At 42.6% G+C, this 14504-nt stretch overlaps 1 protein-coding gene across 2 annotated transcripts in view; it reads right to left on the minus strand.

The window, feature by feature from the left end:
• The window catches only part of DNAAF9 (dynein axonemal assembly factor 9), a 153371-nt gene that overhangs the window by 49072 nt on the left and 89795 nt on the right, over positions 1 to 14504 (minus strand). For both annotated transcript variants that reach the window (XR_003682785.2, XM_024117123.2), the window contains exons 18-21: positions 13577 to 13647; positions 12600 to 12650; positions 11774 to 11861; positions 1602 to 1705 (exon numbers count right to left, since the gene is read on the minus strand). Coding sequence is in view for 1 of the 2 variants with exons in the window: in XM_024117123.2 (XP_023972891.1) it covers positions 1602 to 1705; positions 11774 to 11861; positions 12600 to 12650; positions 13577 to 13647 (314 nt within the window). In the remaining variant the exon portion in view is untranslated. The remainder of the gene's footprint in view (positions 1 to 1601; positions 1706 to 11773; positions 11862 to 12599; positions 12651 to 13576; positions 13648 to 14504) is intronic.

The raw sequence follows: 14504 nt of genomic DNA on the forward strand, positions 1-14504 counted from the left end.
TTTTTTTTTTTGCGGTACGTGGGCCTCTCACTGTTGTGGCCTCTCCCATTGCGGAGCACAGGCTCTGGATGCACAGGCTCAGCGGCCATGGCTCACGGGCCCAGCCGCTCCGCGGCATGTGGGATCCTCCTGGACCCGGGCACGAACCCATGTCCCCTGCATCGGCAGGCGTACTCTCAACCACTGCGCCACCAGGGAAGCCCGTGATTCACAATTTGTAAGGGTTATATTCCATTTATAGTTATTATAAAATATTGGCTATATTCCCTGTGTTGTACAATAAGTCCTTGTAGCCAGTTAATTGCACTTAAAGTATACTTCAATAAATTATCAGCAAAAAGTTTAAAAAATCCTTAAGTGGTCAAATCTGACAAACTTTTCCTTTAGAATTTCTTGTATCATTTCTAAGCTTAGATTAGAAAGTCTTCCTGTCCCTAAAGATTTAATAAATATTCATTTTTACATTCTCCTTAACTGGACTTATTGTGGTGATCATTTAATAATATATATGTCTAAGACAGTAGATCTTAAAAGCTCTCATCAGAATCTGAAAAAGAATGGATATATGTATATGTATAACTGAATCGCTTTGCTGTACACCTGAAACTAACACAGCATTGTAAATCAACTATACTCCAATATAAAATAAAAATTTAAATTAGAAAGTCTTCCTGTCCCTAAAGATTTAATAAATATTCATTTTTACATTCTCCTTAACTGGACTTATTGTGGTGATCATTTAATAATATATATGTCTAAGACAGTAGATCTTAAAAGCTCTCATCAGAATCTGAAAAAGAATGGATATATGTATATGTATAACTGAATCGCTTTGCTGTACACCTGAAACTAATACACTGTAAATCAACTATATCCCAATATAAAATAAAAATTAAATTTAAAAGAGTTCTCATAAGAAAAATTTGTAAATATACCCTTCTTTCTACTTTTGAAATTTTAAAATATTTAATTTTCTCAGAAGTTTATTTTCATTTTTGATATGAGTTAAAAATCCATCCCCACCCACCCCAAAATTAGGTAACATCATTCCAGCCCTTAAGTTTCAACCTTTCCTTCCTGATGCTGGAAGACTCTTTAACCTAATTAATATCAAATATCAAAGCTTTCACCTAATATAGCCATCTAACATGTCTGGTTGGTCTGCCTGCATTTTTGAACAGCCTTTAAGGAACCAGGTTCTATGTGGAAGAAAGACACAACTCTTTCTGATTTGCTCACAGAATTCATTTTCAGAGCTATCTGACCAAACCACTTTACCCGGTCTCTGTCCCGGCTCCCAAACAAGCTGGTTTTGAGGCTGAGACCACATAGGGTGGAGGACCTGCCCTCTGCTCTGGTGTCACACTGTGGTGAGCTGTGCCCTGGTCAAAGGGTACAGGCTAGGGGAAACTCATAGCTACCCCTATGGCTCACAAGAGCCTCTCCATGACTTTCCTGCCTGCCTGCCTGCCTCAAGGGCAGCGCTGGTTCCTAACATCCTGCCCTGTGGTGGTAGAGGGAGGACAGGGAGTTATTTGATTTTCCCTCAGAAGTGTGAGTATCTTTCTGAACATCAAAACCATGGACTGTAAAACACCTACCCCATCATAGAACAAAACGGAATTCATGTGATCCTTGGAAATGATGATATTTCCGTGATGACGGTCAGAAAACAGAAGTCCACCAGAGAAGAAATGTACTTTCCCTGGAAGGAAAAGAGAGCAGGTAAGAGCTGGAGGGCTGGATTCTGGGGGCCAGTATCACAATGTTCTTCCTGCAGGTTCCAGGCCAAGATAGAGTGGTAACTAGAGACCATCTGAAGTGCTTAAGTTAAACAATCTTTATGCTGAGCCCTGTGCTCTGAGAAAGACAATGTACCCTCCTAGGGCCTCAGAGAGAAATGAGGCATCAGATACAGTCTTTGCATAAGAATTAGAAAAAGCAACAAGTGAGTAAGTTATCAGCTGATGGAGAGAGGCAAGATTCACATTCACTTATGGGTGTCTTCCAGGGAAATACACTAAAAAAGACTTTGGGTATGTCTGCTCCATTACTGAGTTTATAGATGCTCCTTTCTACTATTTTGGCAGAAGCTGGCTCAGCTCTGAAATGACCACATCTCTCACATAAGGCCCAAGAAAGAGCACTAGGGCGTCAGTTGTTGAAAGACTGGTGAAGGGTGCTTAAGGGACCCTTGCCAGGAAAGGAACATGTGAGTTAGGCAATAAGTGAATTCTACAGACACTGGAGGCTGCTGTTCTGTAGTTCCCAAAAGCAAGATGGGTGGGACATGGACACTGAGTGTGGGTTCCTTAGAATAAGGATTCAGGTTTAAGGAGAGCTGCTTGTTTTCTGGGTGGCCAAAGTTACACAGCAGCTCAGTATGGGCCCTAGGGAGTAGATCACAGAAATGATGGACACTAAGGTGACAAGGGTTAAGGCTGGGCCTGGGCTTGCTTTGAAGACCCAAATGAAGCACCCAGGGCACCCATAGATGCCTAGGTGAAGCTGCTCTCTGGAATGGTCCAAGCTGGATCCTTCCTATTCCTGTAATAGCCTTTCTTTCCATGTTTTCACAAACAGAGAAGAGACAAAGTATTTCTTAAGAGCTCAAGGCACAGGCTTGGGGAAAACCGCCAATATCTTATTGCTAAGGCAGAGGATATGAGACCAAGAAGAGGGACTGATTCCTTGAGCTGTAGTTCTAAAAAGGCAGCCCCAAAGCTGTGTAAGTTGTAATGACAAGGAGAGCAAAGGCCAAGTTTTGAAGGTTTCCTGAGAAGGTGGGGTTTCAGGAGGCAGAGAGGGGCCTAGAGGGTATATGTGCTTGTGTGTGTTCATGTTAATGGGGGGTGGGGAGAAGTGGGGGAGGTGAGGCAGTTTTTAGGTACTAGAGGATGGTTTGAAGCCTGAATATCAACAAAAGAACAAGACAACCAGTCAGAGGGAACTAATGCCAACCTTACCAGCCAGCCCAGTTCAAGGCACTCAATGGTTCAAGTCCTGTAAGGCTCCTACCCTCTAGCAAGTAAAACCTAGCCTCACCGACACACAGTCTTGCCCTATGGCCCTCCTGAGTGGAGGCTCCTCATGCCCCAGCCTAATCCTGCACCCATGCCAAGGTTCATCACTGCTGTTCCCAGACCATTCCCTCTCACAATGGCACAATATTTTCATGCCCTCAGAGACTCATGCCCCTCCTTTCCTTCACTGCTCACATCTACTGCCCTCCTAATTATGCGACAACACTTCAAACAGCTTCTGAATATGTTCACAGTCTTCTCTTCCAAAGCCGACACTCCCATTCCCCGAGAGATCACGGGGTGGGCCATGCCACGCTCTGGCCTTGCTGCTCCTCAATGCCAGTTCCATACCACTAAAGCAGCACCCAGAATGTCTTAACTTCTGAAATCTTCAGCTCCAGAACCTACTCTCTGACTACAAAATGTCATCATACTTTTAACTATCTCACTCCCCAAACCTCATCCCGTGATGTCACTGAGCCTTTGAAGCCTTCAGTTCCCCCATTTTCCCTTATTGCTCAGAAATTTCTGACTTCCCTCTCATCCACATTCAGGGTCAATCTCCAGAGACAAGACAAACTTTTGATCTCTGTTTTGTCAGGGAAAGGGATGGGAACAGATTTTATTTAGTATTTACTAAGCACCAACCATGTCATATACCTTACAGTTTTCCATCTTTGCAACAACTGGAAGAGGTAGTATTATTTTTAGAGGACTGATGGGAAACTCAAGCTTAGAGAGATCTTCCCAAAAGTCATAGAACTGCTTGATAGTGGAGCCAGGTACAGAACACAGGTTTGTCTGATGCCAGGGCACTGTATCATTCTAGCCACTTCGGTTCTCTTTTTTCCTTTACCTCTGCTCTCTCCACAGCCCATGTGTGGCTAATCTGATGAGGTACCTTCTCTGCTTGCTCAACCTCAACAAGCCCTCAGTGCTTCCTGGCAGTCCCACCACTGCCATCTCCTTCCATCAACTCCTCCAGGGCCCAACCAAAGCCCTTAACACTCTCCTAACACCACAACTTCTTAAACTCCAGCCACAAGATGACTCTACCTACTGTTACAGAGGAAAGAGGGGTCAACAGTTGTAATCAGGTAGAAACTGCTCCCCTACCTACTGCTTAGTATCTGGACCCTTGCATGTCCTGGGCTCACCGTCCACCTGTATACCTCTAACACGTAGCTTCTGAGGAACAAGTACCACTCAAAGGCCTCCTGGACAAACCTCAAAATCACTCCAAAGCTTCCAGAAAACAGCACATATCTGAGAGTTGGTACATTCCAAGTAGTCACTGGGAAGATGGGAAAAGAAGTGGATCAGGGAGGTCATCTCCAGCATTCTTCCTCCCTCTAGATTCTAAAGCCTCAAAACAAAATGGAAAAGAGGCAGAGAGAAATTCACAAGGCAGTGCTGGAAAAGCACTCACTATGGGGCCTGGCCCAGGGCAAGAGCTGATTTTAGTACTGGTGCAGACTGTTCTGTGTTGCAACTACCCTTTGCTCTGGGAATAGTAACTCTGTTATTATTCTCAGGGCACACATGAGATAACTGAAGTCTGTCACTGGGTGGTCCAATGCCAGTGCCCCAGTCTCTTAGATCCTAATCCACTTGAAGTAGTAACACTTCCAGTATCTGTTCTGGACTTGTGACTGTCAAACTGTTGTCTGATAGGACATGCCTTTGCAAGGGCTTCTCAGTGACTAGGGGAGCCAATTCCTGATGAGATCTCCCTGGCTCCTTAACCAATCCCTGGTGCCTTGCTTAATGGGCTCTTTCATTCTTTCTCCATTCTGTGAGTCTGAAAACCCAAGGTAAGAGGAAGTTCCCCCTCAGTACCCAAGAAGTAGCAGGGGACTACAGCAGGGCTGTCTTTGATTGACCTCTACATCTCCGGAAGTCTAACAGGAATGAGCCCTCAGGGCAAAATAAGACACCAAGTGTTAATGAAGAATTTGGCTTTTCCTTCTTCAGACAACTGGCTGTACAAATAAAAACCCTTGGACTTCGCTGGTGGCGCAGTGGTTAAGAATTCGCCTGCCAATGTAGGGGACACGGGTTCGAGCTCTGGTCCGGGAAGATCCCACGTGCCGCGAAGCAACTAAGCCCGTGAGCCACAACTACTGAGCCTGCGCTTTAGAGCCGTTGAGCCACAGCTACTGAGCCCGCGTGCCTAGAGCCCATGCTCCACAACAAGAGAAGCCACCGCAATGAGAAGCACGTGAACCACAACGAAAACTAGCCCCCATTCGCCACAACGAGAGAAAACCCTCACGCAGCAAAGACCCAACACAGCCAAAAATAAATAAATAAAAATCCTCCAATGGTCCAGTCTATGTAAAGAGGGAACATTATCACTGCTGGGAAAATATTATGATGCAATGGCTGGATAATTTTCATTCTGTGTGTGTGACATTATGTGAAGTATACACATATGATTTAAAGAAAAAAACCTAAACAACAACAAACCCTGATACCTGTATATGCACCACTCAGCTTAAGAAATCAAGTATTCCTAGTGCCTTTGAAGCCTCCTCAATGTCCTTCCTCAGAGGCCCTCTCTCTTCCACCCAGAGGGAACGAACATCCCAAATTTTATGTAGTTTTACCATACTTCAATGTATCTATAAACTATATACAATTTAGTCTCTTTTACTTTCTCATACAAATGGAATCTTAATACATGCGTTCTTTTGTGACTTGCTTACTTCTTTCATCATCCTGTTCCTGAGTCATCCATGCCGTAGGTAACACGCAACTGTGGGTAATATGTATGTTGTAGGTATATGCGATATAATTCATTCATGCTCAGTGCTGCAGAGAACTTTCTCTTTTAAAGTGTCCCTCAACAGTTTCATATCAGCACAAGGGAATACATGAGAGGGTGCAGAATGAAGCAGATGGCCACTGCCTGGGCCTTCCCATCACAGGAAGGTGAAACTCAGCTTGGTCACCAGAGTTCTCAGACTTTATGTGTCAATGGTACCAGCATCTCTGCTCCTCATTGCTAAAAAATCTCTGCCTGACGGAAAAAATACTCTGGAATCTGTAAATTGCTACAGGGATAATGAAGGTGCTGCCCAAGGGCCAACCATTCACTGAGGCTTGTAGGAAATAGTAGATATATGGTCAATTGATATTCAACAAAGGTGCAAAGACAATTCAAAGTAGAAAGGAGAGTCTTTTCAACAAATGGTACTGGAAAAAATGGATACTCCCATGTAAAACAATGAACATCAATTCATACCTTGCACCAGATATTCTGCCCATTTGCACCAGCCACAGTGGAAAACCTCATACTTCATAGGGATGGCAGGTAGAGTTCTCAGAATGATTTTGCCTCACTACTGGGGTAAAATTAGTCCTAAACTAAATGCTGCTCTGCTTCTTGCCTAACAAAGCTTAAAAGAAAGGCCCAGATGATAAGAGTAAAAGAGAAATAGAGCAGTTATTATCACTGTATTCCCTATGTTCACGGCTAGAGGAAAGGCTGAATCATGTTAACCTGAGACATGAAAGATGTAAAAAATGTCTAAATTGAACTTCTAGAGATGAAAAATACAATTTCTGAGAAGAAAAAAACACTGGATAAGACTAATGACATGACAACTGTTGAGAGCTTAGCTACTCCGTGGTACTGCTGCCTCAGCATCCATTTTGTTTGGCCAAGTGGCCTGCACGGGCCTTAAACTGACACTAGCCCCCTCATGCGAGCACATGCCCTAGACAACAGCCTGCAGAGTCACAAGCAAATGTAAGTTCCTGATATGACTTTCCCAGCAGCCCTTGTCATCAACAGTCTCCGCTGCCTCCTTAGTGCCTTCCCCTTGTGTGCCCCTTATATAAGACCTCCATGGAGCTTACCAAAACCCCACGCTTTTTGGTTTGAATTGACCAGTTTGGCCTTAGCCAAAAGGCTAAGGAATCCCAAAGCACTCCAACCCACAGACCCTAATAAAGGCATGTACCCAGGTCCAGCCTGCACCTTGCCTTGACCACCGCCCCCTGCCCCCTGCACCTCTGTGTAGCCCCTCAAGGCATGCCATGTACTTCCTCCTGGACCTGTGAGTAATAAACTTCTTTATTTCAATTTCTTTCATGGTCTTTTGTTGAACCTGGCTCACCATCCAGCAGCCTGTGTTCCGTTTAACAAATGTTAATTTAACAAACTCATAACAACAATGCAGAACAAAAGATTAGTAAATCAGAATATGTAGAAACTATGCAAAATAAAACACAAAGAGAAAAAAGACTAAAAATAATTGTACAGAGCATCAGCGAGCTGTGGGACAACTTTAGGCAGCCAAATGTATGTAATTGGAATCCTTGAAGGAGAGGGGAAAACTGAAGAAATAATGGCCAAAAAATTTCCAAATTTGAGGAAAACTCTAAATCCATCAATTCAAGAAACTAAATGAATCCCAAGCATAAGCAACATGAAGAAAACCACACCAGTCACATAAAGATCAGATTGCTTAAAATTTGTGATAAAAAGAAAGAAAATTTTAAAAGCAGCTGGTAATAAAAGACACCTTACATAGAAAGGAACAAAGATAAGAATGACAGTAGATTTCTGCTCAGAAATAATGTTAGCAAGAAGACAGTGAAGTGGAGCAACATCTTAAAGCACAGAAAGAAATGGTCAACCTACAATTCTTTATCAAGTGAAAATATCTTTCAAAAGCCTCAGGGTTGGGACTTCTGAAATGGCTGTGAGGAGTCTGGAAAATTCTCTCCCCAGGAAGCAGCCATAAAACTGGACTGTCAAAAACAACTAGTTAAGGACTCTGGAAACGGACCAAAGTTATCCAACAAAACTGAGAAGCATTTAAGGAATTCTACTGAAGCTTGGTAAGAACAGTGGAAATCTATGGTATTGTAGCTTGGGGCTATTCACATTACCTCCCCTCCAGCTCTGTGATGCAGAAGTCTTATGAAGGAGAGAGATTGGCCTGCTGGAGTGGCTGACTTTATCTGGGGGCAAAGCACAGAAAATTCCATACGTAGGGATATCAAAAACCAAAGCAATCCAAGTGGCAAACATGGGACTTCCCTGGTGGCGTGGTGGATAAGAATCTACGCCCCCAATGCAGGGGGCCCAGGTTTGATCCCTGGTCAGGGAACTAGATCCCACATGCATGTCAAAACTAAGAGTTCATATGCTACAACTAAGGAGCCGGTGAGCTGCAACTAAGGAGCCTGAGAACCGCAAATAAGGAGCCCGCCTGCCGCAATTAAGACCTGGTACAACCAAAAAAAAAAAAAAATAAATATTAAACAACAATAACAACAACAAAAACAAAGTGGTAAACATTCAGGGAAGACCAACATACCAGAGATCTCAATGCTGGCTGGTACAACCAGCCAGAAATGTAACAGGAAAATCAGAGGATTGAGACCACAGATGGCAATTATGTCTTTACATACCACAAGAAAGATGTGTTGTAAGGCACTGTCCTGGTGCCAGGTGCACCAAGAGACATATATAAGAATGCTCATGAGAGTACTGTCTGCAATAGCAAAAAACTATAAACAACCCAAATGTCCATCAAGAGTCAAAAGGATAAACAGCATATTTTCATACAAAGCAATCCTATGGAACCATGAAAATGAATGAGCCATATGGCTACACACAACAATCTGGATGAATCTTGGGACCAGAACACTGAGTGAAAAAAGCAAGTCCCAGAAGAACACGATAGAGTATGATCCTAATTTGTATTAAATTCAAAAATAAGACATTGTTTAGGGATATAGGCATATGTGGTAAAACTCTAAAGCAGGCTCTTGAGGATTAGGTACTGGGCAGCCTGCCTGACCAAGGTCAGCAGGGTAGGGTAGAGAAGGGCACATAAAGGAAATGAATGAAAAGGAAGCTGCATAACAAAAAGTCTTTTGATAGCAGAAGTCACTAACTGGGAAAGGGAAAAGATACCAGAGCTGGAAACATTTCAAGGTAAAGGAAGTACTATTCTTTTTGTCCATAAGTAGTTCACTGGGCCATCCCTAGACCAAAAATCAAAAGACCTGGACCACCCCCACCAGATGTCATCACTAACTTGTACTATAACCTCAGACCCATTTTTCACCTTCTATGGGGCTCAAGATACGAAGATCAATCAAGATAATGCATGCTGATGAGCTCTTTAAATGCCTTCAGAGGATGGGAACAGATAAATCTCAGTCTCAACTCCAGGCAGATTTACCTAGACCCAAATGACATTTAAGCTTCAGGACCCCTCACCTGCTCAAGCCCCTTTTCAAAGCCCAGAGAAGAGACCTAACCATCTGTATGTACTATTTTTCCTTAAGAGAGCCCTGAAGTGGTATAAACTTCAAACCCTATAAAACTGACCTGAGCCCTAAAGTGGTGAAATGCTTAATACACAGCCAGAGGATACTCCTATTTAAATTCTCTGCTCTACTGAAATTTCCTGCCTCAGAAAACCATCTCCTAAATTCAAACTACATTTTCCTCAGGAACTAAGAAAGTGTGAAATCTAAGCTCTCAATTGTGTGACTAACAAGGCCCCAGAAATTCCTGGCTTTATTCGTGTGTAGAGACCTCGGGATACACTGAATCTTGCTGGATAACTCAATACAGTGTAAGATTATTTTTCTAACAAGGACTTTTGCTAAGAAGGTGCAAACTAATTTTGGCAAATATCCTTGCTAAATATTATAACTGGCTCAACTATGACACAGCACAACCACCTCTGTGTTGTGTCTACAAGCTGATTTTAAAACATTATGCAACTTTGCCTCAAGGATGGAAGTACTGTCACACACTCTCCTGTCTTTAGCAAATGTTCCTAACTTCCTGGTTTTTTGCACCAGGATCTGGAGAGGCAGAAATGCAGGGGGCACAGCATGATAAAAAATGCTACCTGGCATTTTGTGGATCGAAAACCAGGACTCCTTGTGCTTTATCTTCTATGACAACGGAGGAGCCAAGTTTAACCAGTGATCTGAGAACATGGAGAGCAACTTGTCACTGGAGAGAATATTTTCAAGAAGAACATATTATCCAGAGAGGGAATTTGCTTAGTAAAGGATGAGGAATTTGTGGAGTAAGTCACAACTCCTCTTCCACAAAAAAGGCTTATCTAACAGGGAAAGAATAGGACTCATAAGAAAATGTTATTTTGAGGAAACCAAAAAGGAGCATGGAATGAATCCCCAGGAAATCCATGTAAGACCAACACAGTTCTTGAGAATTTTACATCAGCAGAAACACTGCCAGCTTGGACTGAAAGGAATAGAGAGAATAGAAAAATGAAAGGAGACTGTTGGACCCCCAAAATTCTAGCGGCAAGAAGCAGGCTGATAAAACTAGTCAGCTACAAAGTGCCACCTTCATGAAAAGGAAGGACGACAGAGGTATAGCCACAGACCAGAGGGCAGAGTCCTCAGCCTAGAGGGCAAAACTAAGAGTTTAGAGGGTAGAACCAAGAGCCCAGGGGGGCAGAACTAAGGGCCATGGAGGACTATTCCTAGGCCTTGAAACCTAATCTAGGAACTGGAGTTTGCCTAGCTGAATTTCAAAGCTGCCTTGGGGTTGGGACTCCTTTTTACCTTTCATTTTCCCCCCTTTTTAATATGAATGTCTGTAACTGTTATCCTATGCCAGTTCTACCTTGTATGTTGTGAGGGCTGGGGCAGATAGCTTGCCTCTAATTTCACAGGCCTACAGATGGAAAGGAATTGTGTTCAGGACCTGTACTTTATGAATTAGCTCCAGAGCCTCACCTACAGCTGATTTAAATAATCTTGATGATGAGATTATGGATTTTTCAGTTGGTGAGATTTAAGACTCTGAATTGTTACCATAATGGAATGAGGCTCTTGGGTGGGGGTGATTGTATCTTGCATGTGAGAATCGTGGGGCCCAGAGGGCACACTGTGATAGGCAGAAATTTAAAACAGCCCCCATGATCTTCATCCTCTTAGGTTACTCCTGTATTCACGTAACATTATATGGCAAAAGGAAGATTATTTGATTGGGTCTCCTCTAATCACATGAGCCCTTTATAAGCAGACTTTTCTCTGCCTGGTAGAAGAGTTCAGAGAGATTCGAAGTGTGAAAGAGATTCAACACAATTAAGGTTCTTTGTTGCTGAGATGGAGGGGGTCACAGGGCAAGGACTCCTGGGAGGAGGAGCTAAGAGTGGTCCCAATTGATAGCCAGCAATGAAAGAGGCCCCTCAGTCCTACAGTCTGAAGAAAATGCACTCTGGAAACAACCTGGATGAGCTTGGGAGCAGGTTCTTTCCCAGAGCCTCCAGATATAAGCCTGGATAATGCCCTGACTTCAGTCTTATGAAACCTTAAACATGAATCCAGCAAAGCCCTCCTGGACTTCTGACCACAGAACTGTGAGAAAATAAATGCATGTTGTTTTAAGCTACCGAATTTGTGGTAATTTGCTACACAGCAGTAAAAAACTAACCCAGGTTTTGTTTTGGCCCAACAGAACCTATTTCTGGACATGTTGCTGCTCTAGCCCATTCTGAGAGCAATCCTCAGGCAGCAGCAAGAGGACCAGGTGCAGTTCTGGCACCAGTCCTTTCTAGCACAAGTTTCCTCATCTGGAAGATGGACAGATCAAAAGAGAAAAGCTGTAAGAAAACAATTCTACATCAGCAAGTTTTTTCAGATATCAGATGTATTATTAATTACAACACTCATGTTGAAACCTGTGAAAGAGGTACCCAGACAGAGTCAAAAACAGAAAAGTCAGAGCCGCTCACCTTCCTCAGGCCAAGACTGTGGATTACTAGAATAAAGATACGCCCCTTCTCCTCTAGTTAGAAAAGTGCCCAGGAAACACTCATCTCCCTTTAAAAAACAAACACAAAGAGCAGGTGATTTACAGCATAAACATTCAGAGAATCAAAAGTCCTGCCCAAGTTAGTCTGTCTACAGAGGCTGCTAAGTCAGCCTCAGATTTACCCAGCTCTTTCATGGCCTTTGGCACTGCTTGGCTCTTTGCCATATTACTGGTATTCGTGACTCGTGCTGAGAAAAAGAATGTTAAGGTCCTCTCTGAGTCTAGGCACCATGGTCTGCAATGCTTGCTCATGTTCCCGTAGATTTATATCCTCTGATAAAAGAGGCAGCTTCTCCTTGGCCTAAAGCCTTGACCTCTTAGCTCTACATGTCTAGGCCAATTTGAGATCTGCATGTATGTATGTAACTTATTTATGCCGCACCATGCGGCATGTGGGATCTTAGTTTCCTGACCAGGGATTGAACCCGCGTCCCCTGCACTGGAAGTGGGAAGTCTTAACCACTGGACAGCCAGGGAAGTCCCTGAGATCTGCTTTTAAAAGTACTGGGAGATTTCGAAAAAACACCTAAGGTTTAAGTGGCAGAAAGAATCCCTCTAGTTTGTACCCCATACATGGTTATTTCTAGGGCTCTGCTGGGAAGGGGAAGAATACAAAAAGGAATTGAGACAAGAAGGTACAGAACCTTTAGATTAGCAGTAAGAGGAAATATTTTAAGTTGTTTTTATAAATTGTTTACATTTCATTTTGATATGATGTTAACATTAAGAATAAGAAGGCTGCTTACCATAACCGATTGCTGGGTTTTCTCAGAAAATTTTACTTCAATATCTTCTACCTGTGTCCAAAAGGAGTGCAGATTTTCAGTTTACTACTTCAAGGGCAAAACTCTGCTAGATCTCCCTTGTGCTCACATATTTCTAAGAGAGCAGTCCCTCCACCAAATCCAGTGTTCTCAGGCCCTGATGGCTGGCAGAGCTGGCTGCTGGTCACAAAGCTCAGAGCACCAGGCCATGACGGGCTCTCTCATGGGGACCTGAAGTCCAGCTAAATGAGCCTACGACATGTGGAGAGAATATGTTAGTCTCCACTTACATTTCACTTCGGAAAAAACTATTTTTAGGGATGAAGGAAAGAGAACATTTTAAAGTATTTTGAATGTGTTCTCATTTAAACATGTTCACATTAGAGGATGACTCTTGCTCTTCTCTATTCATGTCAGGATTGTAGAAACAGAATACAAACAGATTCTGAAATAGGTGCTTAGACCATTACTAGACTCACTGCTGTCATGTTTTCTGTGTCCCAAGGCACCAGAGTTTCAGACCAAGTCCCACAGATGAAGATGGGACCATTCCACATGTAGAGACGTGGTTGTAAAAATTCAGCAGCAACTATTCTGACCAGAAAAGGGAGCACATGATCCACTTCTCACTTTCCATGTGACCTTGGACAGGTTAGTCAATTTCTAAACCTCAGTCTCATCTGTAAAATGAGGGTGTTAATTTCTTCCTTTCACAACTTAACAGGGACCCAGATAATTGAGTTCCTTTCTTTTGGAACTTTTCCAAGATTATAAGAAAGTTAAAGAAACTAGATTCGTCTGTATAAAGGAAAAGAGCAGAGATAAAAACTTCTATTCCTGAAAAGTGGCTAGGTAAGGATCTGACATCCCACCAGGACCCAATGAAGAGGCTCTTCCTTAAATGTTTTCCCCAGTTTCTCCACGTTTATGTCCAGTTTCACCTGATGAATGACACTAACCAGCCAGGAGCAGAATCTGGGTATGGCAGCTGTCAGGATTATGAAGCTGGTTTCTGTGGTAACAGTGCCATCTGCAGGAAGACCACAGATATGCCGGTTACTGCCCACCACCAGAGCCCACCTTGCAGGCCCCAGACTGCTTCCCCTTCTCAGGAGTGAGGGCTCCTCTTATTTGTATACAGAGTCTGAGGCCTTCAGAAAATGAAAACTTCCTCATCTGGGTACAGGGAGTCTAATGAGGGGATGGAGAAAGGCTTCCCCATGTGATTAACTCTATTCTTTTTACGCCAAATAGAAATACATATTTAAATAAAGAGTCCATTTTATCTATACTTTTAATTTTTGTCAAGGTAGTACAGATGTATATATTAAAAACCAAACAAAACATTATCAAGCTCATCCTACTAGCACTGGATATTATCATTCTCTAGAATTTTTTGCTAACATAATGGGTAAAAAACCCAGATCTAATTATTATTTCAAATTGCTTTTTTCCTGACTACTAGTAAGGCTGTACATATTCATATATATATACACACACATACAGTGGACCCTTGAACAATGTGAGGGCCAGGGGTACTGATCCTCTGCACAGCTGAAAATCCATGTGTAACTTTACAGTCAGCCCTCTGTATCCACAGTTCCACATCCACAGATTCAACCAACCATGGAACACGTAGTTCTGTAGTATGTACTTACTGAAAAAAACCTCTGTATATGTGGACCTGTGTAGTTTAAACCTGTGTTCAGGGGTCAATTATGTGTGTCTGTGTATGTATAAACATTAAAAAATATATATTTTTAAAATATTAAAATTTTTTTTTTGTTTTCCACTCTGGTAAACTGCCTGCTCATATTTTTTGCCCATTTACCATGGGGTAGCTTGTCTTTTTCTTATCAATTTATAAAATTTTATAAAATTTATAAA

This window comes from Physeter macrocephalus, chromosome 14, assembly GCF_002837175.3.
Source record: "Physeter macrocephalus isolate SW-GA chromosome 14, ASM283717v5, whole genome shotgun sequence".
NCBI classification, from domain to species: Eukaryota; Metazoa; Chordata; class Mammalia; order Artiodactyla; family Physeteridae; genus Physeter; species Physeter macrocephalus.